Source organism: Peromyscus maniculatus, chromosome 14 (genome assembly GCF_049852395.1).
Source record: "Peromyscus maniculatus bairdii isolate BWxNUB_F1_BW_parent chromosome 14, HU_Pman_BW_mat_3.1, whole genome shotgun sequence".
Taxonomy (NCBI): domain Eukaryota; kingdom Metazoa; phylum Chordata; class Mammalia; order Rodentia; family Cricetidae; genus Peromyscus; species Peromyscus maniculatus.
In genome coordinates this window covers 11,434,193-11,459,387 of record NC_134865.1, presented here as the reverse complement: position 1 = coordinate 11,459,387, position 25,195 = coordinate 11,434,193, and the positions used below count along the sequence as shown (strand labels likewise).

General features: G+C 40.0%; 1 protein-coding gene across 12 annotated transcripts in view; it reads left to right on the top strand.

Moving 5' to 3' along the window:
* Mia2 (MIA SH3 domain ER export factor 2) overlaps positions 1-25,195 on the top strand; it is a 96,886-nt gene that overhangs the window by 54,007 nt on the left and 17,684 nt on the right. For all 12 annotated transcript variants that reach the window (XM_042260577.2, XM_016007357.3, XM_016007356.3 and 9 more), the window contains 10 exons: positions 2,474-2,596; positions 6,558-6,678; positions 8,262-8,308; positions 9,030-9,120; positions 13,281-13,419; positions 17,593-17,694; positions 19,324-19,384; positions 19,859-19,894; positions 22,163-22,230; positions 23,349-23,431. In XM_042260577.2, the coding sequence (XP_042116511.1) occupies positions 2,474-2,596; positions 6,558-6,678; positions 8,262-8,308; positions 9,030-9,120; positions 13,281-13,419; positions 17,593-17,694; positions 19,324-19,384; positions 19,859-19,894; positions 22,163-22,230; positions 23,349-23,431 (871 nt within the window). The remainder of the gene's footprint in view (positions 1-2,473; positions 2,597-6,557; positions 6,679-8,261; positions 8,309-9,029; positions 9,121-13,280; positions 13,420-17,592; positions 17,695-19,323; positions 19,385-19,858; positions 19,895-22,162; positions 22,231-23,348; positions 23,432-25,195) is intronic.

Genomic DNA, 25,195 nt, shown 5'->3' with positions numbered 1-25,195 from the left:
AAGACGTCTTGATCTCAGTTTTCAACACCTATATCAGGCTTCTCTCAACCACTCACAACTCCAACTCCAGAGGATTCAACACCTTCTCCTGGCCTCTGAGGGCATCTTCATCATGAACACAAATGCACACAAGTGCAAACACATTCACATAGTTAAAATAATAATAATTTTAAAATGAAATCTTTTTTTTTTAAATGGAAGATAACAAGAGATTTTTGGCTATGCTATCTCTTTTTAAAATTACTTCCTGTACTTCATTATCTGAGAGTTAATCAAAATAACTAACCACAGAAGAGCAAGTCTTCGGTACAGGAAATAGAGTGTTTAAGACGAGAAAACAAGAATCCTTGATGGCAGAGTCAACTATAGTCTCAAGACAACAAAGCCCAGCAGATCTGCAGAATTTGTTCTTTTTTGTCTGTTTGTTTTTTGAGACAGGGTTTATTTATGTAGTGCTAGCTGTTCTGGAACTTGTTTTGTTGGTCAAGCTGGCCTTAAACTCACAGAGATGTCTGTCCCCTGAGTGCTCAGATTAAAGGTGTGCACCACCACTGCCCAGCAAAACACATTCTTTTTATATATATATATTTTATTTTACAATACCATTCAGTTCTACATATCAGCCATGGGTTCCCCTATTCTCCCCCCTCCCACCCCCTCCCCTTACCCCCAGCCTACCCTCCATTCCCATCTCCTCCAGGACAAGTCCTCCCCCGAGGACTGCGATCAACCTGGTAGACTCAGTCCAGGCAGGTCCAGTCCCTTCCTCCCAGACTGAGCCAAGCGTCCCTGCATAAGCTCCAGGTTTCAAACAGCCAACTCATGCAATGAGCACAGGACTTGGTCCCACTGCCTAGTTGCCTCCCAAACGGATCAAGCCAATCAACTGTCTCACCTATTCAGAGGGCCTGATCCAGCTGGGGGCCCCTCAGCCTTTGGTTCATAGTTCATGTGTTTCCATTCATTTGGCTATTTTTTTTCAATAATTGAGTAAAATTGAAATTTATTATAAGCCACAGTTGTCCTAGGGACCTCCATGCTATATATATAGCCTCTATGGTTCTATGGGTTGTGGTCTGATTGTTCTTTATTTTATATCTAGAATCCACCTATGAGTGAGTACATACCATGACTGTCTTTCTGGGTTTGGGTTACCTCACTCAGAAAACACATTCTTATTAGACCCAGAGAAACTAAGTTCCCAAGAAAAATGGCTTCCAGAAGGAAATGAAGGGAGGAGAGATAGCTCAGTGTTTGAGTGCCTGTTGATCCACCATAGGACCTGAGTTTGGTTCCCCTTGCACATATCAGTTGGCTCTAACTGCCTATAATTCGAATTCTGTGGGGCATCTGATGCCTCTGGCCTCCAAAGGCCCCAGTGCAGCGGCAGGGAACTGATGTGGGTCCTCTGCAACAGCACTGCACGCTTTTACCTGCTCAGTTGTTTCTCCCGTCCCCCGGTTCTTCCCTTTTGGTTTCCACTCATCCACCTGTTAGTGCTGCTTTCAAATCATGAGCCTTTCTGGACCATGTCAAATAGTCTTCACTACTTCTCCACCTGGCTTAGGCTTCTTCTGTGTATTGTCTGTGGAGTCTTTTATCACAGTGTGTCTCTTCCCTCTCTCTCTCTCTCTGTCCTTCTCTGTGTGGGTTGACGCCTCTTCCTTCTATACCTTTGTTCTGTCATCTTAGATTTCAGAGGATGTGGTGGTGGTGACCCCTGTTGTAAATTTCCCTTGCTGTAATCAAAAGTGCCTCTCCACTTCAGACCAAGTCCTACCATGTAGCCCAAGCCAGACTAAAACTCACAGTGCAGTTCGGCTGGGGTTTTCTATCTAGACTATCGAGATTAACAGTATTCTTCAGAGTTACCTGAAGACAGGTAACCCTGAACAAAACAGCATGGTGATTGAAAAATATTAAGGTAAGTCAGATCTGGCATATTATATGGGGTACAAAGATAGAAAGAGTTGACTAAATTTATCAGGTAAGTGTATGTCAAAAACCTTGTACTTGATAAGAATTTACCTTGTAAATCAGTTGGAGAATACTTGTTATTTTACAGTGTTCTGTTTTGAAAGTTCTTTATAAAAGGGAGCCACATCTGACTTACTTTTTTTAAGTAGCAGCCCTACCTTCTTAATATTTTTTAATGATCTTATAATGATCTAAATATTTATTTATTTATTTATTTTTTTTTTTAAAGATTTGTTTGTTTGTTTGTTTGTTTGTTTATTATGTATATAGTGTTCCTCCTGCATGTATGCTTACAGGCCAGAAGAGGGCACCAGATCTCATTACAGATGGCTCTGAGCCACCATGTGGTTGCTGGGAATTGAACTCAGGACTTCTGGAAGAACAGCCAGTGCTCTTAACCTCTGGGCCATCTCTCCAGCCCCAATGATCTAAATATTTAAATGAATGCATCTAAACATTGTTATCTCTCACATCCTTGTTATTGTTTTCCTATCAGCTTTTACAGGAAGCTGAAGTAATGAGAGAAAAAGTGAATGAACTCAATAAACAGAAAGTAAAATCTGAAGAATCCAAAGTACAGGCAGAGCAAGTTCTAAATGATAAAGACAATCAGATCAAGGTAAACGACCTTTTGGCTTTCGTGACTAGTTGACCACAATTTTACTTTTACTTGGAAATTCAAACACTTTTAACAGCTTTTATTGCTATTGGGTCTTTTTTCACATTTCAGGTGCTTTTTGATGATAGATTTGTAATATGTATGTTAATATTCCATGGATTGCCCTGTAGTATTTTAGCCTGGCATTTATCAATAAAGAAAGAAAATAATGACTTTTACCTTTTCTTGTTATACTGACATCCACTGCTATTGGTTAAGAAATTGGGTTTATAGTTTATATGTATTGGCTGAATAGTCTTTGTATCTCTACCAAATTTGTGATACTTGTTTTGTTGATACAAAAGCTTTTTAAAAAATTGAAACTCAGGCTGGGGAGATGGCTCACTGGATAAATCAGATGTTTCATAAGCCCAATGATGTGAGTTCAGCTCCCCAGAGCCCTAAAAGCTGATTATAGTAGCATAGTAAGTATCTAATGCCAGTGCTGTGTGGTAGAGAGAGGGAGACAAAGTCTGGACTCTATGGAAGTTTGAGGCGTGGAGAGACCTGTCTCAAACAAGGTAGAAAGGAATGGACTGACCCCAAAGCTTGTCTTCTGATCTCTGTAGGTTTGTTGTGCTGTGTATACCTGAACCCATATATACCCATACATATGGCTCTCGGGTCACGCACACATACACTAACTGGAACTTGACTCTAATTATAGGAATAAAATAATTGACATTACGTAGGCCATTGAGAGCACTCTGGGTAAAAGCACTTGCTGTACAGTCCTGACAATCTTGAGTTCATTTGATTCTTAGGACTCACATTGTGGAAGGAGAGAATTGACTCTCATAAATTGCCCTCTGACCTTCCTGTATATGCCGTGACACATATGTTGTTCCCTACCTAGATAAATAAATGTAAAAAATAATAAAGATGGGGCTAGAGTGATGGCTGAGTGGTTAAGAGCACCGACTGCTCTTCCAGAGGTCCTGAGTTCAATTCCCAGCACCCACATGGTGGCTCACAACTATCTGTAATGAGATCTGGTGCCCTCTTCTGGCCTGCAGGGATATATGCAAGTAGAACACTGTATACATAATAAATAAATAAATCTTTAAAAAAAATAATAAAGATGTTTTCAAGAGATTCTAGCCTTAGTTTTATTTACAGTTTGCCATATAGTTGACTCTCTGTATCTCTCTGAATTCAACCAATCACAGAGCGGTGCCCTTAACAATTTTGGGCTGACAAGAGGGTTTATTGAGTGAAAGTGCCTGCCTCATAAACCTGATGACCTGAGTTTGATCCCCAAACCACATAAAATAAAAGGAGCAAACCACCTGACTTTTGTTGTCCTCTGACTTCATGTGCTTGCCCTACTTACCTAATGTGCAGACATACCAAAACAAACACTAATAATAACTAGAAGAAAAACATTGCATCTATACTGTGCACATAGACTTTCCCCGCCATTCCCTGAACGATACAGTAAAGCAGCTGTTAATGTAGCATCTGTGCTGTATTAGTTATTATAAGTAATCTGGAAGCGGTTTGATGTCTATAGGAAGATACATACAGGTTATATGCAGGTACTGTTATTTTATGTAAAGGGACTGAGCACCCATGGAGTTTGTGTCCACGCAGTGGTAGTGGCAGGCATCCTGGAGCCGGTGCTCTGGATGCGGAGGGATGACTGTACTTCTCTAAACTTCCTTCTTCTACTTAAGAAGCTTACGATTCTTCCTAAATAGAAAAGGAATGGGATGTGAACCCTCAGCACTGCTCAGAGCTGGAGGGCATTTTATTTGTGCCAGAAACCTTGAAGGAAGGGAAGAGATTAGCAAGTAGTTTTAGATGGCCCTTGCAGAGAAATGCATGGTGCATAGTCATCTTGTTACTTGGTTGGTTTTGGCCAATAAGCTCAGACGAAACACTAACCTATGTTACTAGAAAGTGTTCCTTACTTCAGAAGGTTAAAAAAACGTTGCTGAGCCGGGCATGGTGGCGCACGCCTTTAATCCCAGCAGGTGGGTCTCTGAGCTCCAGGCTAGCCAGGGCTACATGGAGACTGTCTGAACACCAACAACAAACGCTGTTGGAGAACTTGCAGTGCTCCATTGAGATTCTCTTACAGTGTGTCTTTGTCTTAGTCGAACTCTTCAGCTAGTTATTTATTTGAATAAATCAAGAATCTATGGCTTATTTTTTTTGTGGGTATATGCATGTGAGTTTCATTGCCCTGGGGGAGCAGAGTGTTGGGTTCCCTGTAGCTGAGGTTACAGGTAATTGTGAGCTGCTGGGTGTGGGTGCTGGGAATTGAATTGAATTTGGGCCTTCTGCAAGAGTAATAGCTGCTCTTCAGTGCTGAGCCATCTCCCTAGCCAGAGATGTTAATTTTTTTTTACTTGTGTATATTTGTATGTGCCTGTGGGTGGGTATGTGCATATGAGTGCAGTGCCTGTGCTGGGGGCTGTGATTTTTTTTAAAAATAGATTTTGTGTCTCTCAGAGATTAATATCACACAACTTTTACCCCCATTTGTTAATGACCATTCTTTTAATTTTTGTTTGTTTGTTTTTTTAAAAGATAGGTTTTTTCTGTGTACTTTTGGTACCTGTCCTGAAAGTCACTCTGTAGTCCAGGCTGGCCTCGAACTCACAGAGATCCTCCTGGCTCTTCCTCCTCAATGCTGGGATCAAAGGTGTGTGCCACCACCGCCTGGCTTACTTTTAATTTTTTTTTTTAAACTTCTGAGTTTCTGTATTTGTGTATGTCAGTGTGTCAGTGTCACGTGTGCAAAGGACAGAAGAGGCCATTGGGTTTCCCAGAGCTGGAGTTACACATGGTTGTGAGCCGCCCGATGTGCGTGCTGGGAAATGAGCTTAGATCCTTTAGCAGAGTAACAAGTTCCTAACCGCTGAGCCATCTCTCCAGTCCAACTCTTACTTAGTAAGACGTGTAAGAAAGTCATAAGAAAATACTTTTGGTGTAGTGGCATAGTGATTCTATGAGAGGTTCTGTCTCCAGGCAACAAGCTAGAGTGTGATAGAGGAAGACACTTCCGGTGTCCCACTTCCTGCTCTTTCAGCCACATGTGCACCTACGTACTCAAGTGCATATGATACACACAAAAGAAAAGACAATACTTTACTGTTTTGTAATCATATAGTGTGGTTAGCAAAAATGAACCATTATAAAATATTGTGTTTGATTTAGTTTTCTCTTCTTTCTTTTTTCTTGGAATACAACGTCTCACGAAGTAGCCCTAGCTTTCCAGAACTCACTTTGTAGACTAGGATGGCCTCAAACTCACAGAGATCTGCCTGCCTCTGCCTTTTGAGTGCTGGGATTAAAGATGTTGTACCATGCTCGGCAAGTTTTGTCTTTTATTTTTTAGGGTTTAATAGTCAATAAACGTTGCAGTTAAAAAAACCCAACAAATATTTTCGTTAAGATATGTTAAGATATAGCAGGTAGAAAATTAGAGCTCATGAGGAATTATTTATATAGATTGATTTAATTTTTTTTTTATTGTATCTTAAAATTTATTTGTGGACTGGGCGGTGGTGGTGCATGCCTTTAATCCCAGCACTTGGAGGCAGAGCCAGGCGGATCTTTGTGAGTTCAAGGCCAGCCTGGTCTATGGAGCGAGATCCAGGAAAGGCACAAAGCTACACAGAGAAACCCTGTCTCGGAAAAAAAAAAACCAAAAAAACCCACTTATTTGTGTCTGTATGTGTGGGGTATGTGCACACCATGATGTGTGTGCAGAGTTCAGAGGACAGCTTTTGGGTGGCAGTTCTACCGTGTAGGTCTTGGGGTTCAACGCAGGTCATCAGGCTTAGTGGCCGATGCCTTTACCTGCCGTCTCATTGGCCGGGATTGAATTGTAAGCTACTGTGCAGTCCGACATTGAACAGCTGGTAGCCTGAGTCGTTACTTCTCTTTGTTCCCCCTTTTGCTCACTGTCCAGTCTCTGGTGGAGAGCCTGCTAAAGACGGAGGTTTGGACTGCTGTGTTTGGAGAACATGTAGCAGATGACGGTAATCTGGATTGGGAGGTGAAGAGTGACCTAGAAAACGATGCTCACTTAGGTATGGTGACTGCTCCCTTGCTTCCTCTTCATTCCGCATGTGTGCTGTGCTCCTCGTACCCTTGTACTTGGCACGTTCTGTCCATCTGCCCGAAATGCCGTGCCCTTAACCACCTCACGTAGCTAGACTTTTCTAGTAAATCCTTTTTCTCCTCTTCAGAGTTGCAGCCTCCTCTCCCTTGTCCTGTGTATCATACATCTCTTCATGACCACAACTTCAAAATTGTAACCACTCTGGTGCCTGTCTTTACTGTGAATCATATGAGTGACAGAATAACTAATTCCTGAAGCCCTTTGCTCTAGACAGATTATAGTACTTTAATCTTGGCCACCACAAATTGTTACTGCTGTTGCTGGATATATTATGACAGTCACAAAACTAAGGTTCATTTAGTTATTTACTGTATTTCCAAACTCAGAGACGCTCCTGCCTCTGCCTCCCAAGTGCTGGGATTAAAGGTGTGCGCCACCACCGCCCGGCTCCAATGGTGATTCTTGGACTTTGTGTCCTCTCTCTTGGCTCCCTGACGTGCTGTATAAATAGTAGACTTCTTATACCCACAGAGCATAGTTTTCAAGTTGTCTAATAGGGCCTGAAACTGGTAGGCCGTGCTGAGTGAACTCTCTGTGTACTGTGCCCTCCCCTGTCCTTACATACAGTAAGAGACGAGAGCAACAATAACAAAACAGGATAGTTATTACAATATACTGTTAGGAAGTGATGGGAGTGTGGCTTCTTCCCATCCCAGTGCTGGAACAGATTGTCTAATGGAGATGGCTGAGTGATGAGTAGTGAACAGATCCTGGGTGGGCGCGTCTCGGCGGAAAGCAGTAGGATGGGGGAGATGTCCTCATGCTGCCCAGGACCGCATGCCATATACAAGTTAGGAGCTGTGTGCTCTAAAGTAGTTACCATCCAAGACATGGATGATAGATGACAGGACAAAGGAGGAGGAGGCTGCAGCTCTGAAGAGGTGAAGAAAGCTTTACTTGAAAGTCTAGCTGTGGGAGTGCTGAGAGTGCAGGGCATTTCAGGCAGACGGACAGACTGCCACTAGAACAGATGAGGGGAACTGTGATAAAGCTACATTTGCAGTTTTTCATTTTTACTTTATCCTGTAAGAAGTAGTTTTCTCACAGAATTTATGCTGAATATTACTTAATTTGGAGCGATGCATCACTCATACTTTGGATGCTGTAATGCCTTAAGTATCTAAGCATGGTTAAGTGTGTGGCCAAGTGTTGAGGTGAAGATTCAGTTCTTGTTGGGACTCTGTGGTACTTTGATTGCTTGTAATGTCTAGCTTCCTAAGAGTAGGTCACTCTACCTTATACAAATTATTATTTTTTATTTTAATTAGTTTTTCTGAGGAAGTGTCTCACTGTAGCTCAAGCTGGCCTGGAATTCACTGTGTAGCCCCTTCTGGCCTCACTTATGGTAATCCCCATGTCTCAGCTTTGGAGTGTTCAGCACCTCAGCTCCAGACTGTTTATTGTGGCAAGAAGAGGGGTGGTAGGACTAGCTGAGGAACTACTGCATTCGTTTGGATGCCTTCAATAACATGGTTTTATTTTTCCCTGTAGATAATCAGCCCACGGGAGCTTTGAAGAAGCTGATTTATGCTGTTAAGGTTTGTATTATTATGTACTATAAAGAGGAGGTGGAGGACCTATAGCAGGGATTCAGTCTAGTTGTCTTTAGTAACTAACCGAAGATCACTTTTATCTTTTCCTTATAAGGTTATATGAGAAGTGATTCAAATTTTTTTGATTTAATTAATTTATTTGCATTGGTGTTTTGCCAGCATGTATGTCTGTGTGAGGGTGTTGAATCCTCTGGTAGTCGAGGTCCAGACTGTTGTGAGCTGCCATGTGGGTGCTGGGAATCAAACCAGGTCCTCTGGAAGAGCAGCCAGTGCTCTTAACTTAGCCATCCCTCCAGCCCCTAGAATTTACTTTATCAATTGCTTTTTTATAGTAACTGTAGAAATTCACATAATTAGAGAATTTAGAAAAGTTCAAAATTGTACCCTCATTCCTTCAGTTAAAAATACTTTAAAAATGTTTACTGTATTTATTTCATAGTTCCCATTGTGCAGTGTTTTCCTGCTGCTTCTGTTACTTTGTTTTCTTCTGGTTTGTTCCTTCCGCCTGTTCTTAGCTAACCTGTGTGAGAAGTCCTGATAATGTAGTGTGAAGGCTGCTTTACAGCAGCTGCATTGATGGCTTTATGTTTATGATGGCATCATCAGAGGAGAAGCAGCTGCAGAGAGTGTGGGGTGTATCGGGAGATGGGTGTGGATTTTATGTAACCTTATTATTGTTTTTTCCCCCTTCTCCCCTTCTTTAAAGTTAAATGCTTCTTTAAAAGCCTTAGAAGGAGAAAGAAACCAAATTTACACTCAGTTATCTGAAGTAGATAAAACAAAGGAGGATCTTACAGGTAAGGTTTCCTCAATGAGTATGTTTCCTTAAGGAGAATGAATTACTTCTGAGTTTTATTGTTTTTGGTAAAGGCATATCAATTTTCTTACACTTACGAAATAATTTTTAAGGCATGTAGAACTGTGGATTATGGTCTGTCTTAGTCAGTGTTCTATTGCTATGAAGAGACACCATGACCATGGCAACTCTTATAAGGAAAACATTTAATTGGGGCGTGCTTACAGTTCAGAGTTTTAGTGCCAATAAACTATACACATACATTAAAGCAGAGGACCATACCAGTTCCACTACTGAAGATCAATTTCACAGTTGCCATTGTCATCATGGTGGGAAGCATGGTGGCACAGGCAGATGTGGATCCGCAGGCAGCAGGAAGAGAGAGCGACACTGGGTCAGGCTTAGCATTTGAAACCTCAAAGCCTCCAGTGACTGACACATGACACACTTCCTCCAACAAGGCCACACCTACTCCAACAGAGCCACACCTCTGAATGGTGCCACCCCCTGTGTGCCTATGGGGCCATTTTCATTCAAACCACCACACAGTGTTATATGTGTCCACACAGTGTTACATGTGTAGTATAGTTTTAGATGTTTGAAAGTATCAAATTGAAATTTTTCTTTGCAATTTTTTTTTTCAATTGAGAAATTGATCTTCAGTAGTGGAACTAGTCTGGTCTACTACTTTATGTGTATGGCTTATTAACATGTATAGGAGTGATGTCAGACCTATCAAAATAAGTTTTTTTTATTGAGAGCATTAAAACAACTTGCTCATAGTGTTCATATTGAAAAATAAGTTCTTCCAGTTGTGTTTGGGATGTTTAAAAAGTTAGTATATCATGTCTCATTTTATTAAATAAATAAATTCATATTTTTATATCTGAAAAGAATAGATGGACATATTCAAATGTCTGAACTGGTTAACTCAGAGTATAGGACCACAGGCATCTTTTTATTTTCTTTCTACCCATCTTTATTTTCTTTCCTTTTTGATTTCCAAAACAGTCTTTTTTTTGGAGCTGAGGATTGAACCCAAGGCCTTGTGCTTGCTAGGCAAGTGCTCTACCACTGAGCTAAATCCCCAACCCCTCCAAAACAGTCTTTATTGATCCAGTTACATGTGCATAAATCATGAAGCATTAGCCAAAAGCTTCTGCTTACAGAGCTTTGTTTCTGCCCTTCAGGTCCTTGCCCTGCCTGTTTGCAACTACAGACCAATGAGCACAGACAAGGGCCCCTTTATTAGTTGCACAGCTAAAAGCAAACAAATCAGAAACAAACAAAAAATCCTCTCAATGAGGACAAGAAAGAGATGCCCCAAGTATGTCAGCCATTGCTGCAGCTGCCCAGAACTTGACATTTCTCTCTTTAATCCTCAACTTCTCCTGCCTTACAAAGAGCAGTCAGACCTGTATGAGTCTGGACCTGTGCTCTGTGCTGGACGACATCGTTGTGAGACCAGCTTCAGTGTCCTCTTTCTTCTTTATGACCTCCACGGCCAGTGTTGAGATCAGAGGAGAACTGGACCAGAGCGGTCCTTGTCAATTTGCTTTTTTAAATGAGCAAACTGTATAAAAAGATTGAACTATACTGGATAGAAATTGCTCTACTCAATGGTTATAGTAGTTGAATTTTGATTAGACCTGAAAAACATTAGTCTAACTTAAAAAGAAAAAAGAAAAGCTGCTGTCTGCAAAGAGCAGTATTAGCAGCGTGGAAGCTGCACAGAGGACTAGGACTGTCCTCAAGGCAGCTTCACTGTGGCTGTGTTGACACTTGTGTGTCTTAGTGGGAGCTGCCGGAGCAGCAAGGACCAGTTCTCCAGCTAGTCCATTGCTTCCTCCGGGCTCTTGGCCAGTCTTTCCCCAGTAATAGTGGAGACCCAGGACTGTGTGTAGTGTTCCTCCAGATCCAAGTTTCTTTTCTCAGAGGGTCATAAGATTTTTCAATTTCTGTTGTATGTGAACATCTTCTTCTAACGGTCTCTCTCCTCCTCTAGTCTCTGCCCTTTTTGGTGATCATTTACAATGCTCTCCTTTTGGAGTCAGTGTTTCTATGTAACCCCAGGTCGTCTTGAAGTCCTGACCCTTCTGCCTCAACCTCCCACATGCTGGCATTTATATAGGCTCATAATTACCATACCTGGCTGTATAGTACTCCCTTAAAGTATGTGGGCTGGCGAGATGGCTCAGTGCAGAAAAGCCCTTTCTGCTGAGCCTGATGACCAGAATTCACTCCACAGTGGAAGGAGAGAACTGAGCCCTGCTAGTTGTCCTCTGACCTTTGCCTCCCTGAGCATGCAGATGCACCAGCACACACAGACACACACACACACAGACACACACACACTCACACACACACACTCACACACACATATACATACTAATTTTTAAAAGTTTTAAAAATAAGTATGAGACAAAAGAGCTAGAGTGTATAATGGTAAAAGAATTTGCCGGGCGGTGGTGGCGCACGCCTTTAATCCCAGCACTCGGGAGGCAGAGCCAGGCGGATCTCTGTGAGTTCGAGGCCAGCCTGGGCTACCAAGTGAGTTCCAGGAAAGGCGCAAAGCTACACAGAGAAACCCTGTCTCGAAAAAAACAAAAAAAACAAAAACAAAAACAAAAAAAAAAACAAAAAAAAAAAAAAGAATTTCTGTTGTTTTGTAAGGCTTTGTATGATTCAGTTCCAGTAGAGCTTAGATCCAACATTGATTTCTTTGCTAAGTAACTTGTTGGCGTTGACTGACAGCATAGATGGACATTTTTTTCCTGATATAGATGTAAAATTTTTGCAGAAAACGTCTATACACTATTTCCTGTACATGTACCATTTACTATTAAGGTGTTTACGTAAATGGTTCTTTTGGTATGTATGTTTAATTAACTGGTGTTTTAGAATAATTACATACCATTACATTTAATTAATAAACTTTTCCATGTTTGTTAAGCTTGTGAAACTGCCCTTTTGAGGCATAGTGCATTTCTTCTTATGTTAGATTGATTGAGATGTTTTGGGAAATGATGCTTTAGAGGAATTCAGAGTTGAGGTTCTCTTCTTGGTCCCTTAATATTAGAGCTGTTTAGAGTTGTAGTAATTATAATGAAAGAAAAATGAATTTTTTAAAAAACAGCTGTATGCTAGTTTATACAGAATTCACAATTACGTAGAATTGTTCATTTCTCTCTCTCTCTCTGTGTGTGTGTGTGTGTGTGTGTGTGTGTCTGTCTGTCTGTGTCTGTGTTCGTATGTGTGTATAGAGGACAAGGATCAATGCTCAGTGTTTTCTTCACTTGCTTTCCACCTTGTTTGTTGAGAAAACGTCTCTCAGCAAACCTGGAGTGTGTTAATCTGGCTACAACAGCTGCCCAGGGAGCCCCGGGGACCCTGCTTTTGCCTCCCCAGTACTGTAACAGGGCTTCGGGCTTGTTTTGCTAACCAGCTTTTATGGGGTCAGCATGTTTGTGTGGCCAGCACTTTACTGACTGAGCCGTCTCCCCATTTTTGCGGGTGATTCGGTAGTTGAGCAGTTGAAGTAAAGTTAAAGTCATTTTTCTTTCCAGTCTTAGTCTTGTCTGAGACACGGTCTCTCTCTAAACTGGAAAATGAGCATTTGTTATCAGCTAGCTTGAATGACAACATATGTAAAATTTTGGCTTAAACAGAAGATGGGGTAATTATGGTACTGGTGATCGAACTTTGTGTGTTCTAGGCCAGGGCTCTACCACTCAGCTTTGTCCACCAGCCTGAACAGCAAAGCTCCTGAGGTGACTTCTCCTTAGGCTGTAACAGACATTCAGCTGAAATGCCCGCCTCTGAAACACTCATCCTTATGGCCTTCCTCCAGTGGCTGTTCCTTCTCAAGTTGAAAGTCAGAATTAGAATGTTGGAAGTTTGAGAGATCTTCATAATAATCATACTAGCAATTTAAAATAGTGTATGTAGCATCTTAGTTAAAATAGTAAAAAGCAATGAGGCAAATGAAATATCGTAGAGATTTTGTACTGCTGCTGAAGAATGTTTGGTTTGCTATTATCTGTAGTAATTGTCTACAGCTGTCTCACCCCGGGCACGCCCAATCTTGTCTGTCTTTGATAGGTTTTATTTTTATGAAATTCCTTTAGTTTTGTTCCGTTATGACTTTGAACATTTCTCTAGAGCGTATCAGAAGTCTGGAATCTGAGCAGGAGTCTTTGCCGTCAGAAATCACAGAGTTTGAAAACGAGAAACAGAAGCTTCAGCAGAAACTCCAAGTGATGACTGAGCTGTACCAAGAAAACGAAATGAAGCTTCACAGGTGAGAAGTGTTGGGTAACTCCACTGAATGGCAAGTAAAATGTCTTTAAAGATTGTGTTACATATTCAAGGCCTTAAACATGTGATTATTAGACATGATCCGTTATATTGCATCATTCACTTTTCAGAACGTTATTTGATCTTGAAGCACACTTTTCTTCTCTGAAGAATATGTAAATAATGTTGGAATGTCCAAGCAATCTCACAAAATCGTCCTTAATGTTAGTAAGCATTTATCAAATTATTGCCTTGAACCAATGCTGACAGCCGGGTCAGGGAATCTTGAGTGGTCTCTTTGGATGGAGCTGCCTGGCGTATGTAGAACTGATTCCTTTCCCCTGTGCTCTTTGCTCTAGTTAGTCAATGACAGTATCATTTGCCTTGTGTGCAGGGCAGCTGCTTGTCATCCTTAAATGCCCCTTTTGTATCCTGTATTTGTCTTCTCATCAGGTCTTGTCAGTCTCCCTAACTGTAATCTGATGGCATTTCACCCTCTTCCAGAACTCTGCTTAAAGCCATTATGGCCATAGTTGGCTTATTACCGTAGCTTCATGAATGTCTTTACACCTTAACCTCCTGCACTGTCTTTTCTCTGTAATCACAGAATAACTCTAAAAAAATGAATTATGGATACTGTCATGGTCTCTCTTGGGCCCCCTAAGTGCATTTAAAGAGATTTAAAGCAAAACTTAATCTTAGCCTATCAGAGCCAAGCTTACAGCACCCGCCTTCTGGCTGTCTCTAGCCTATTCTGTGTCTTGTTTCTTTGTTGCTCTCCATTGACACGGCTTTCTTGATTTTTGGTGTGCCAAGCACATCTGTATCTCAAAGTCTTTGATGCCTGTTCCTTTGGCTTGCAGTGGCTGGTGTATTCCTATGTGTTTGCATGGTTCGATCCTTCGTTTAGTTTGGGATGACAGGTTTAACTGTCATCTTAAAGAGGGCTGCCCCAACTCAAGCAATGCCTGCTCTTCTGTTCCCTTCTCTTTTTGTGCTCCAAACATGCTCTCCTTCACCTCACACTGAACTTGAACTCTGTAAGAAATGCTGTGTTTTTGTTTATATTCCCAGTGCCTCAGCTGAGAGGAAAATGGTAGGTTTCCTACAGATAAATATGCGCAGTGCACTTAAATCTTGATGTTAGGGTGTGCTTGTGCATAGAAATGCCCAGATATAGGTAGAGAGAAGACCCTTAAGTCACTGATCCAGCAATTTGCAGATTTTCAAGTACGAATTATAGCCTAGATTTTTCATTATACAACCCAGCAGATTTGCCTTTTTCTTGAGGAAGTTAATGATTTAAGTCCTTATCCATCATACATTCTGGATGTAAAGTTGGTCTGTTGATAAAATTTGTTTATAACCTTAAAGCCTGTTCTTACAGAGCTTTCATGGCCTTTCATGCTGAGAATGGTAAAGATTCTGAGATGCCCAGTGTGAGCACTCCCAGTTGAGGACTAACACAGCAACTTCTTTCAGTTCTCATTCTATAAACAAGTGTTCTTCTCTGAGTGCCACATCTTTTGAGAACTGTTTATTTGGTGACTTAGCTATTCAAATAGACCCCAAGCACATGCGTGAGTGCTGTCAGGTGGGTCCCTGAGGGTGAGAAGGCCATGAGATATTTTGTGGAGAAAATACGATGTATCAGGTAAACTTCATTTTGTCATAACTTACAGTGCTGTTGGCTGTAAGTTTAATGCTAGGAAATCTACAAGATATGTTAAATAAGGCATCTTATTTTGTTCAAGGCTGTTTCATGTAGTCCATGCTGGCTTGACCTTAATACACAATCAGCTATGGCCTTTAACTTCTGATCTTTCTGCTTCCACTTCCCAAGTGCTTGGAACAGGTGTTTGCTGCCATTGTAGTTTTTATTTATTCATTTTTTAAAAAAAATATTTACTATTTTAAATTATGTGTATGTGTGTGGGTCTGTGCACGTGAGTGCTGGTACCTGCAGAAGTCAGAAGTGTTGGATTCCCCTGGAACTGTATGTAGTTACAGACAACTGTGAATTGCCATGCGGATGCTGGGAATTGAACCTGGGTTGTCTGGAAGAGCAGCCAGTGCTCTTAACTACTGAGCCATCTTTCCAGCCCCTCAGCCTTCTTTCTTATACAACCCAGGGGGTGGTACCACTTGTAGTGGGTGGGGACCCTCCTACATCAAACATTCATCAAAAGAATGCCCCATAGGCTTGACTACAGCCTAGTCTTGTGAGGTATTTTCTCAGTTGAGGTCCCCCCCCCCTTTTTTTTTGTTTTTTTGAGACAAGGTTTCTCTGTGTAGTTTTGGTGCCTGTCCTGGATCTCTGTAGACCAGGCTGGCCTCGAACTCACAGAGATCCAACTGGCTCTGCCTCCCGAGTGCTGGGATCAAAGGCATGTGCCACCACTGCCCGGCGAGCTTCCCTTTTTCCAAATTGCTGTAGTTTGTGAGAAGTTGGCTCAACCATTTTGAATCCCCAAACCTTACATGCTCTGTTCTGAAGGCACTCACTACTCTGAATTACGTCACCAGGTGTTCTTCAGGGTAGGACGTAGGGAGTAGGAAGTTGGAGAACTGCTGAATTGTTAGACGACTAATTCTTGCCTGTGTAGGGTATAATTTAGGTTCAGTTATTTTCTAGATTTCTTTTGTTGTTGTTGTTCAGTTTTCTCTTAATGTTTTTCATAACTGATATACTATGTTGCTTACACTTTTTGAAGTTCAATATTGGAAGGAAGTGAAATATTAGAATATAGGAGTTCAGTGTGCTGTTTTAAATATGTGACTTCCCTTTGAGGCTCCATCAGTGGGGTTTACTTTCACAGTATAATTTTAACTGTATTGGTTACTCTTCTGTTGCTGTGATAAAACACTATGACGAAAAACTAAACAAACGAAGTAACAAAACAAAACCCTAAAATCAGAAACACTGTGATCAAGGCACCTTGTAGAAGGGAGAGCTTACTTTCTCTCATACAGTTCAAAGAGAGAGCTTGTGCTGGTGAGGGAGCTTGGGCAGGTTCTTGGAGCAGGAAGCTGAGAGGTCATAACCTGAGCTTGAAGAAGAGGGAGAAAACCGGAAGTAGGGCGAGGCGATGTGCTCCCAGTGACGGTCGTGTGACATGTAATGACATGTTGATGAACTGTGAGCCACAGATATGGTGCTCTCCTGACAGTGCCACCCACTGATTCTTGGCCATCTTGGTTTGTGTAGGCACACTCGGACGTCCACAGAGTGATGAAATGGCTTGTGGGTTCATGTCTCAGAGACCTGTTGTTACATGGTATATGCCTGTATCTGGCTTCTCTGTGCTGTATTTTCATTTTTGGGCAAGGGAGATAATAGTCGCTTCTGTAGAGCTGCTGACTAGTTAAATAGCTCACACAAAAGTCTAGCAACAGTTCTGGCACACGCTAATGGTTCAGTGGGTTACCTGTTACCTACTATTAGTACAAAAAAAATTAGTGCAGGATTAGTGCTGGTGCTCATATTATTTATTATTATTATTAACTACCAATTAAAATTATAGGGGCTGCACACCTTTAATCTTAGTACTCAAGAAGCAGAGGCAGGAGGATCTTTGTGAACTAGAGGCTAGCCTGGTCTACAGAGTGAGTTCCAGGTCTACATTGTGAGACAAACAAACAAACAAAACAACAACCCTAGGTACACGCCTTTAATCCCAGCACCGGGGAGGCAGTGGCAGGTGGATCTCTGTGATTTCAAGGCCAGCCTGATCTACAAAGTGAGTTCCAGGACAGCCAGGGCTGTTACACATAGAAACCCTGTCTCAAAAAACCAAAGCAAAAAAATAAATAAATAAATAAATAAATCCATAATTTTAGTTGTTGGTTTCTTGTTTACAAACATAATGCTTTATTACAGAAAACCTTGATAAATGATAGTCTTTACTGTTTTTATTAATATTTATCATGGACAAATTACGATAACGTAAAACACATGAGACTGTTAATACCAATAGCACTGTAATGAACACTGTGATCTTGGGTTTATAATGCTAAATTTCATATCAGAAATATACAGACTTTTTTTGCATATGACCTTTGCAGTGGTGTATGGAAATTGCTTTGTGGGGTGCACCAGTTCCGATGTGATTTTAAAAATGTAGTTGATTATATGTATGACATAATTTAAAAGAAATAAAATACTCTTTGTTTTAAGGAAATTAACAGTAGAAGAAAATTACCGATTAGAGAAAGAGAAAAAACTTTCCAAAGTAAAGGAGAAGATCAGCTATGCGGCCGAGGAGCTGGAGACCTGCAGGTATGAAGTGCTCTTTCTCTTGGGGATGCTGAGCACCAGCAGGAACAGTGACAAAATGGCCATCCTGGATCTCACTCTGTAGACCAGGCTGGCCTCGATCTCACAGAGATCCACCTGCCTCTGCCTCCCGAGTGCTGGGACTAAAGGTGTGTGCCACCACCACCCAGTGAATTGGCTTATTTTTATTTCATTACTTTGCATTTGAATATCTTGGTATTTTGCAGATATTCAGAAATATAAAAACTAAAAAGTTTTCTTGGGGCTGGAGAGATGGCTCAGTGGTTAAGAGCATTGTCTGCTCTTCTTGAGGTCCTGAGTTCAATTCCCAGCAACCACATGGTGGCTCACAACCAGCTGTAATGAGATCTGGTGCCCTCTTCTTCTGGCTTGCAGACAGAACACTGTGTACATAATAAATCTTAAAAAAAAAAAAGTTTTCTTTTCGGGGACTTTGATATTTAAGTACAGACATATTTTATAATAATACCAAGAGGTTTGTAAATAGTTATGAATGCTGTGTGTGGTGGCACTGGGAGGTGGAACAGAATGATCACAAGATTAAGGCTAACCCTGGCTAAATAGTGAGTTTGAAGCCAACTTGGGTTACATGAGACCCTGTCTCAAGAAGAAAACGGAGAGAGCAGCTAATTCAGGTTCCTTGGGTTTTGTTCAAAGGGGAAGAACGTACACAGTATTAACATTCAGTGAGTGTGCCCCTGAAGAGCAAGGCACACAGCATTTTAGTAGTAAATGCTTAGCTGTATAGTTTTTGGTAACACTAGAATGTCTGTTAGAGGAGACACAGAAGCTCGAGTCTCAGGAACATTCTTTACCTTGGGAAGAGGTTTTGTCTAGAAGGACAAATGATTTTCTTTGTAAGTTATGTTTTTATCTTGTAAGAGTTCCTCTCCTGAGCTGGGTGGTGGTGGTGCATGCCTTTATCCCAGCACTATGGATGGAAGAGGCAGGTGGAGCTCTGTGAGTTCAAGGCCAGTCTGGTCTACAGAGTGAGTTCCAGGGCAGCCAGGGCTACACAGAAAAACCCTGACTTGAAGAATGAATGAATGAATGAGTGAGTGAGTGAGTGAGTGAGTGAATGAATGAGTGAATGAATGAGTGAATAAATACACAGAAAAGCCCTGACTTGAAGAATGAATGAATGAATGAATGAATAAATAAATAAATAAGTAAATAAATAAATAAATAAATAGTTCCTTTCTTGGGACTCTGTTAAGATTACAGGATCTGAGTTACTCTTTCAGGATTTTTCTTTCTGAAAAAGAAAACCAGAGGATCAGGCATGGTGGCATGTACTTGTGACTCCTGCACTTAGGATGTAGAGATAGGAAGATTATAACTAAGCTTGAGGCCAGGCTGGGTGAGACCTTGTGTATTGTATAAATCCTTTGTGATGTTGTTTTATCCACACCCAAGCAATAGTACTCACAAGGTTTGATTGAGGTTAGAATTAGAGGAAGAAAGGATGTACTTTAAAATCTCTCAGCATCTCTCAAAGACAAGTCTTGGGGTTATACTTAAAATAAGGTAGAACACTCTGTATTCTTATAGCCATGTGCTCATTCCTTATATATTACTACAGTGGAATTACTAACTACTTGTTTCTTATAGACAGCGCGCCAAGGATCTGGAAGAAGAACTGGAGAGAACAATTCACTCTTACCAAGGGCAGGTATGTGTGAGGCTGCTGTGTGCACACAATAGAGCACTCGGGCTCTAGAACAGCCGCGGGACTGTAGCTTCCATCCCTGCTGAAGTGTTCCTGAAACTGTGGAATATTCCCAGGGAGCCAAAGATGCTGAAGTCAAAAAATTCTGAAACTTTTCTGTCTTTGGGAACGAGGATTATGTAGTCTCCAAAAATGTCTCTCGCCATTGCAGTCCCATATTGTGCTTGTTATCTGTTCCTTGGAAACTCTTGTAGTTGATCATTACATGAGGTGTGTTGGCATTAAAAAAGTTTACATTCAGTTTTTGTTTAAAAGTTCAGTAGAGTAGATCATACATATTCATGAAGGATGCTTTCAGAATGCTTATAGTGTTTCAGAGATGCCTGGACAGTTCGAGTTTATGGTTTGTGCCTTAAATTTTAGTGGTGGGAATGAATGTTTTTATTTAAAAATAATTTTAATCATTTTATTTTTTAGGTTATAGCTCATGAAAAAAAAGCACATGATAATTGGGTAAGTTTTAAGTTCACCTAAAGCCCTTTTGTCAAATTTCTTCCAGAAAATATACTACTCATTTTAGATTAGATAAAAATAGAGACAGTATTTAAGAAATAATCACTTTCTATTAATTTAATTAATTTTACCAGTAATGAAATCATGTTACAAATCATACCATAGGAGGCACTAAGAAGTAATCATCTTTTATTTTATATTTTTCATTCTGAATACAATTAGTTAAAAAATCACAAAGGAATTCTGGGGGTTGGAGAAATGGCTCTGTGGTTAAGAGCACTTGCTGCGCTTCTAGAGGACCTGACGTGCGTTTGGTTCTGAGCGCGTCAGATCGCGCACAGGTGCCTGTAATTTTAGTTCCAGGTGATTTGACACCCTCTGCTGTCCTCTTACACACACACACACACACACACACACACACACACACACACACACACACACAGCGTGTGCATATGTATGTGTCACACAGCAGGCACCTTGTAATTCCAGTTGTGCCACATTCGGGCAGAACACTCATACACGTAAAACCAAATAAAATTTAAGACATTTAAGTGAATTGTTACATTTTACTAGCTAACATTGGTGCAACATTCCTTTTTGTTCAAAATTGATTTTATGATTACATATTGGAAAATAATTACACTTACACACACACTCAAAATCCTTTTTTTCTTTTTTTTTTAGAGATAGGATTTCTCTGTGTGTCCCTGGCTATCTTGGAACTCACTACATAGATCAGGCTAGCCTCAGAGGTCCATCTGCCTCTGCCTCCCGAATACCACCACTGCCCAGCCAAAAAAAATCTTTTTTGATAGTACTAAAATATATTTAAGCTATGTTTTCTGTGAATGTTTGTTTGTTGGCTAAAGTCAATTCTCATGTGTATTTCTCATGTGAAAACTAATTTGAAAGTAGAGTTCCTTTTACTTGTAAATAGTTAATAGTTATAGATTATATTATATTATAGTCTTTGTCTACTGATATGGTAAGCTCACTTTTTGCATTTGATCTTGTTGCTTGAGTTATCTCCAGTCCAGCCCGCCCAGGCCAGAAGCCACTCAGACCCAAATAAACATACAGATGCTTATATTATTTAAACTGTTTGGCCTAATGGCTCAGGCTTCTTGTTATCTAGTTCTTATATCTTAAATTAACCCATTTCTATCAATCTATAAGTTGCTACGTGGCTTGTGGCTTACTGGTAATTTACATCATGTTTTTTCTGTCTCTGGCTGGTGACTCCTGACTCAGCCTTCCTGTTCCCAGAATTCTCTTCTCTGCTTGTCCTGCCTGTACTTCCTGCCTGGCTACTGGCCAATCAGCGTTTTGTTTATCAACCAAATCAGAGCAACACATTCACAGCATCCCCAGCACTTCCCCTTTTCTTTTTTTCAAAAGGGAAGGTTTTAACTTTAACATAGTAAAATTACATATAACAAAACAACTATCAAGCAAGAATTACAGTTACAGCCGGGCGGTGGTGGCGCACGCCTTTAATCCCAGCACTCGGGAGGCAGAGCCAGGCGGATCTCTGTGAGTTCGAGGCCAGCCTGGGCTACCAAGTGAGCTCCAGGAAAGGCGCAAAGCTACACAGAGAAACCCTGTCTCGAAAAACCAAAAAAAAAAAAATAATAATTTATAAAAAAAAAAAAAAAAAAGAATTACAGTTACAATATCTAGTCTATTTATAATACCTAGTCTATTTGTATTTGGCAAAATTAAAGAAGATATCCTATTAGACATCCCCAGCATGATCAATCTCATGTTTTATCTACTCTACATCTAATCTGTAGAGTTTAGTATTTGTACATTGTTCTATACTTAATTGATTGTATGTAGTTATTAAAAGCATGACCTGTATTGGCATTCTGTGAAACTGTTTTAGACCTTTGTAGTTTCCCAGAATTATGGGCATAATGACCATCCATTTTCATTGACTTTGCCCTAAGCTTATCTGCTAGCATGCCTCTTATGATTGGATATTTACATTATCAAATAATTTTAGGCCCCAATTTTGCATTTAAATAGCAACATTCATTAACAAGTACCAATTAAACATCAGCCTTATGTTCATGCTTTTGGCTGGTATGAAACTGATTCCCTTTTTGAATAATTCCCTAAATTTAAAATGTTTTATATTGACTCAAATAAATGCAGACTCGTCTGGTTTGGGTTGTGACATTATGTGCCATCATGCTGATATTTATGCCGCTCTTGCATTTTTTAAGTTTGTATGGATATAGTTTCAAATGTATTATTTTCTTCAAGCTGGTAGCTCGGACTTGTGAAAGAAACCTCAATGATTTAAGGAAAGAAAATGCTCACAACAGACAAAAGTAAGTATTCATGGGAATACTTTAAAAGCTTGAAATAATTTTTTCAGTATGTAACACTTATATAAGGATAAATTTAAAAAAATTGTAGCAAATCCACATAGTTTGTTATGAAATATCTAGTTTTACTAGTTGTGAAGTTTTAATTTTTTTTTGTTTGAAATATTTTTCTTAGGCTACTACAGTGGCTATTACACTTTAAAGAAGGTTTTACAAGTTACACTGTAAAAAGTGTCACTTAAAAAAAAATTAAGCCAGTATGAGTGGAGAAAAAGAAGAGTGGGTAAAAGAAAGGCTGTGTCTCTGACACAGTGATGCTTAGAGCATCAGCGTTCTCCATCTCTAAGTAGATAAAGTGATTCTTGTCTCAGCCTTGGTTTGTTGTTGGGCATTATGTTATGCAATAAGAAAGTGAAAGAAAAAATAAAAGTGTGCAATAAAAAGGAAGCATAAATGCTTTTATCTAAGGGTGGTAGCAGTCTTGAAGAGTGTTAGACTTGCTTGCCAAATTGTACTTTTGGCATCATTAAAAACTTCCTTCTGTTTTCTGGCTTATAGCTCAGAAATAAAAGTCAAACAGTTGCTTTATTTCAAGTCTAAGGATCAGGAACTAAACAGTTGTTTAAAAATGCAACGTCTAAAGATACAAAGTTTAGAAATAAAATAGTTGTATCAATTAATGGGATTTCCAATTTTACAAGGGGAAGTGTAGGTGACTCAGAGCAGAGGTTTTGTGCTGTAGCCCTGGCCTTTTCATTTAGGAGTCAGTTAAGTCCCTGCCTTAGTTTCCTTAGTTATAAAATGACGCATTTTCACTAGTTTATCTTGGATGGTTCTACTTCAGAAGTGTAGATTCTGCGAGATAGCAGTCATCAAAGTCTAGTTTTAAAGAGCCAAGCAGTTCTAAACATGAGTACCTCTGAGGAGAAACCAGTCACCCCCAAGTAAGTGTGGGAATTGTAGAAAGGTATCCGGGCAGACCAGTGCTGGGCTTTTTTCTTTTCATCAGAGGTTGAGCTTGTGAGAGGAGCTGGTTTGGAAGTGGCCTTTGCTTAAAATGTGCTGTTTTTTTTGGCTGAGTAACTTTGAGTAACTTAGAGATGTTTATTATTTGTTTACAGATTAACTGAAGCAGAGTTGAAATTAGAACGTTTAGAAAAAGATCCTTATGCACTTGATGTTCCAAATACAGCATTTGGCAGAGGTAGTCTTTTTTTTAACCCCTTGTTTAAAATACACATTGTGTATTCATATATATTGTATATATAGTTTACTTTAGTGTAAGTTAACTTTTTTACCTAACAGTATTTTGTATTTTGTAGCAAGGATTCTATTTGAAACTGTTTCATTAACTCTGGGATGTCTTTCTGTATGCTGTGAATATATGTTGCTCTGATTGGTTGATAAATAAAGCTGTTTGGTCAATGGTGAGACAGAATAAGGTTAGGTGGTACATTCCAGAGAGGAAGAAGAAAGGAAAGTGGGGTAAATGCTGCCAACCACCGCTAGGGGAAGCAAGATGTGAAAATACTGATAAGCCATGAAGCCACATGGCAATGCATAGATAAATAGAAATGGGCTGAGTTAAGTTGTAAGAGCTACCTAGCGAGAAGCCTGAGCCATTAGACCATACAGTGTGTAAGTAACATAAGCCTGTGTGTGTTTACTTGGGTCTGAGTGGCTGCAGGGCCGGGGGGACACATAAAAACTTCCAAATACACCAAACACACACACACACACACACACACACACACACACACACACACACACACTCACACTCACACTCACACTCACACTCACACACACACACACACACATTGTGTATGTAGTTTACTTTATTGTAAGTTAACATTTTCACCCAACAGTATTTTGGATGTTGTAGCAAGGATTCTCTTGAAACTGTTTGTTTCATTACCTTTGCAGTGAAAATGACTGGTGTCTCCTTTCTCAGTGACATGTCCTCACAGGTATTTAGTGCTGTCACCTCCGTGAAAAGCTCGCACTCTGAATAAGGTGCCATTAGCTGATTTTTGGGAGGATGAATGAGAAGTACTTAAGTGGAATAGCATTGTGACTATTTATATATTAACAGTACTTTGAAATTTGCTTGATTAGAGTGAGAATTAACATAGCATTAAAAAATTCTTAAAGTATTGATTTAAAAGTTAGGGCAAACGTAGCCCACAGTCAATGACTATAATTATCCCAGGGAGGTTAGCCCTTTAAAGGTGCAGTTAGTGCCTGTGCCGGTTCATTATTGAGTTAGCATTTTAATGATCTCCAAATAGCTAATCATTTTCAGAGTGATTTTAGTTGAAGTGGAATTAAAGTCCTGTAGTTATGAAATGAAATCTTTATAGATAGAATCTACTTTTAATAACCTGTGAAAGTCAGCAAATCACTTTTGAGAGTCAACTTTCATTAAATGTAATGTGTCTTACATTTTAAAATATCAGATATTGAAGACTTCAAGTCATTACAAAGCTTGGAGTGGACAAGTATATAAGCAGAATTTTTGTTTAACTTCAAATCAGGATTCTATGGGAGGGTAAAGCATGCTTTGATCTTCTCGGTAAACCATTTGGTTGTAACAGGTACACATTTTATAAGACTTACTGTATTTTAAGTGTGAATTCCCTGGTGTTTAAGTTCTTTTTTATTGCTGTTTTTTTTTTTTTTTTTTTTTTTTTTTTAACCTTTGGAAGCACAGTCACAATTTGGGAGTGATTACGTTTGTAAAATGGTAGGGCTCTTGGTCACCAGGATTACAGAGAAATTTATTGGATTCATGATAACTAATAATCCATGATAACATGGATTCATCTAACCGAGTCTTTGACTTTACAATTCAAAAGTAATTTCTGATTCTTCAAAGTACTTTATGCATTTACTTAATTTTCAAAATCTTACTTTTAGCTGGGCAGTGATGGCACACGCCTTTAATCCCAGCACTTGGGAGGCAGAGGCA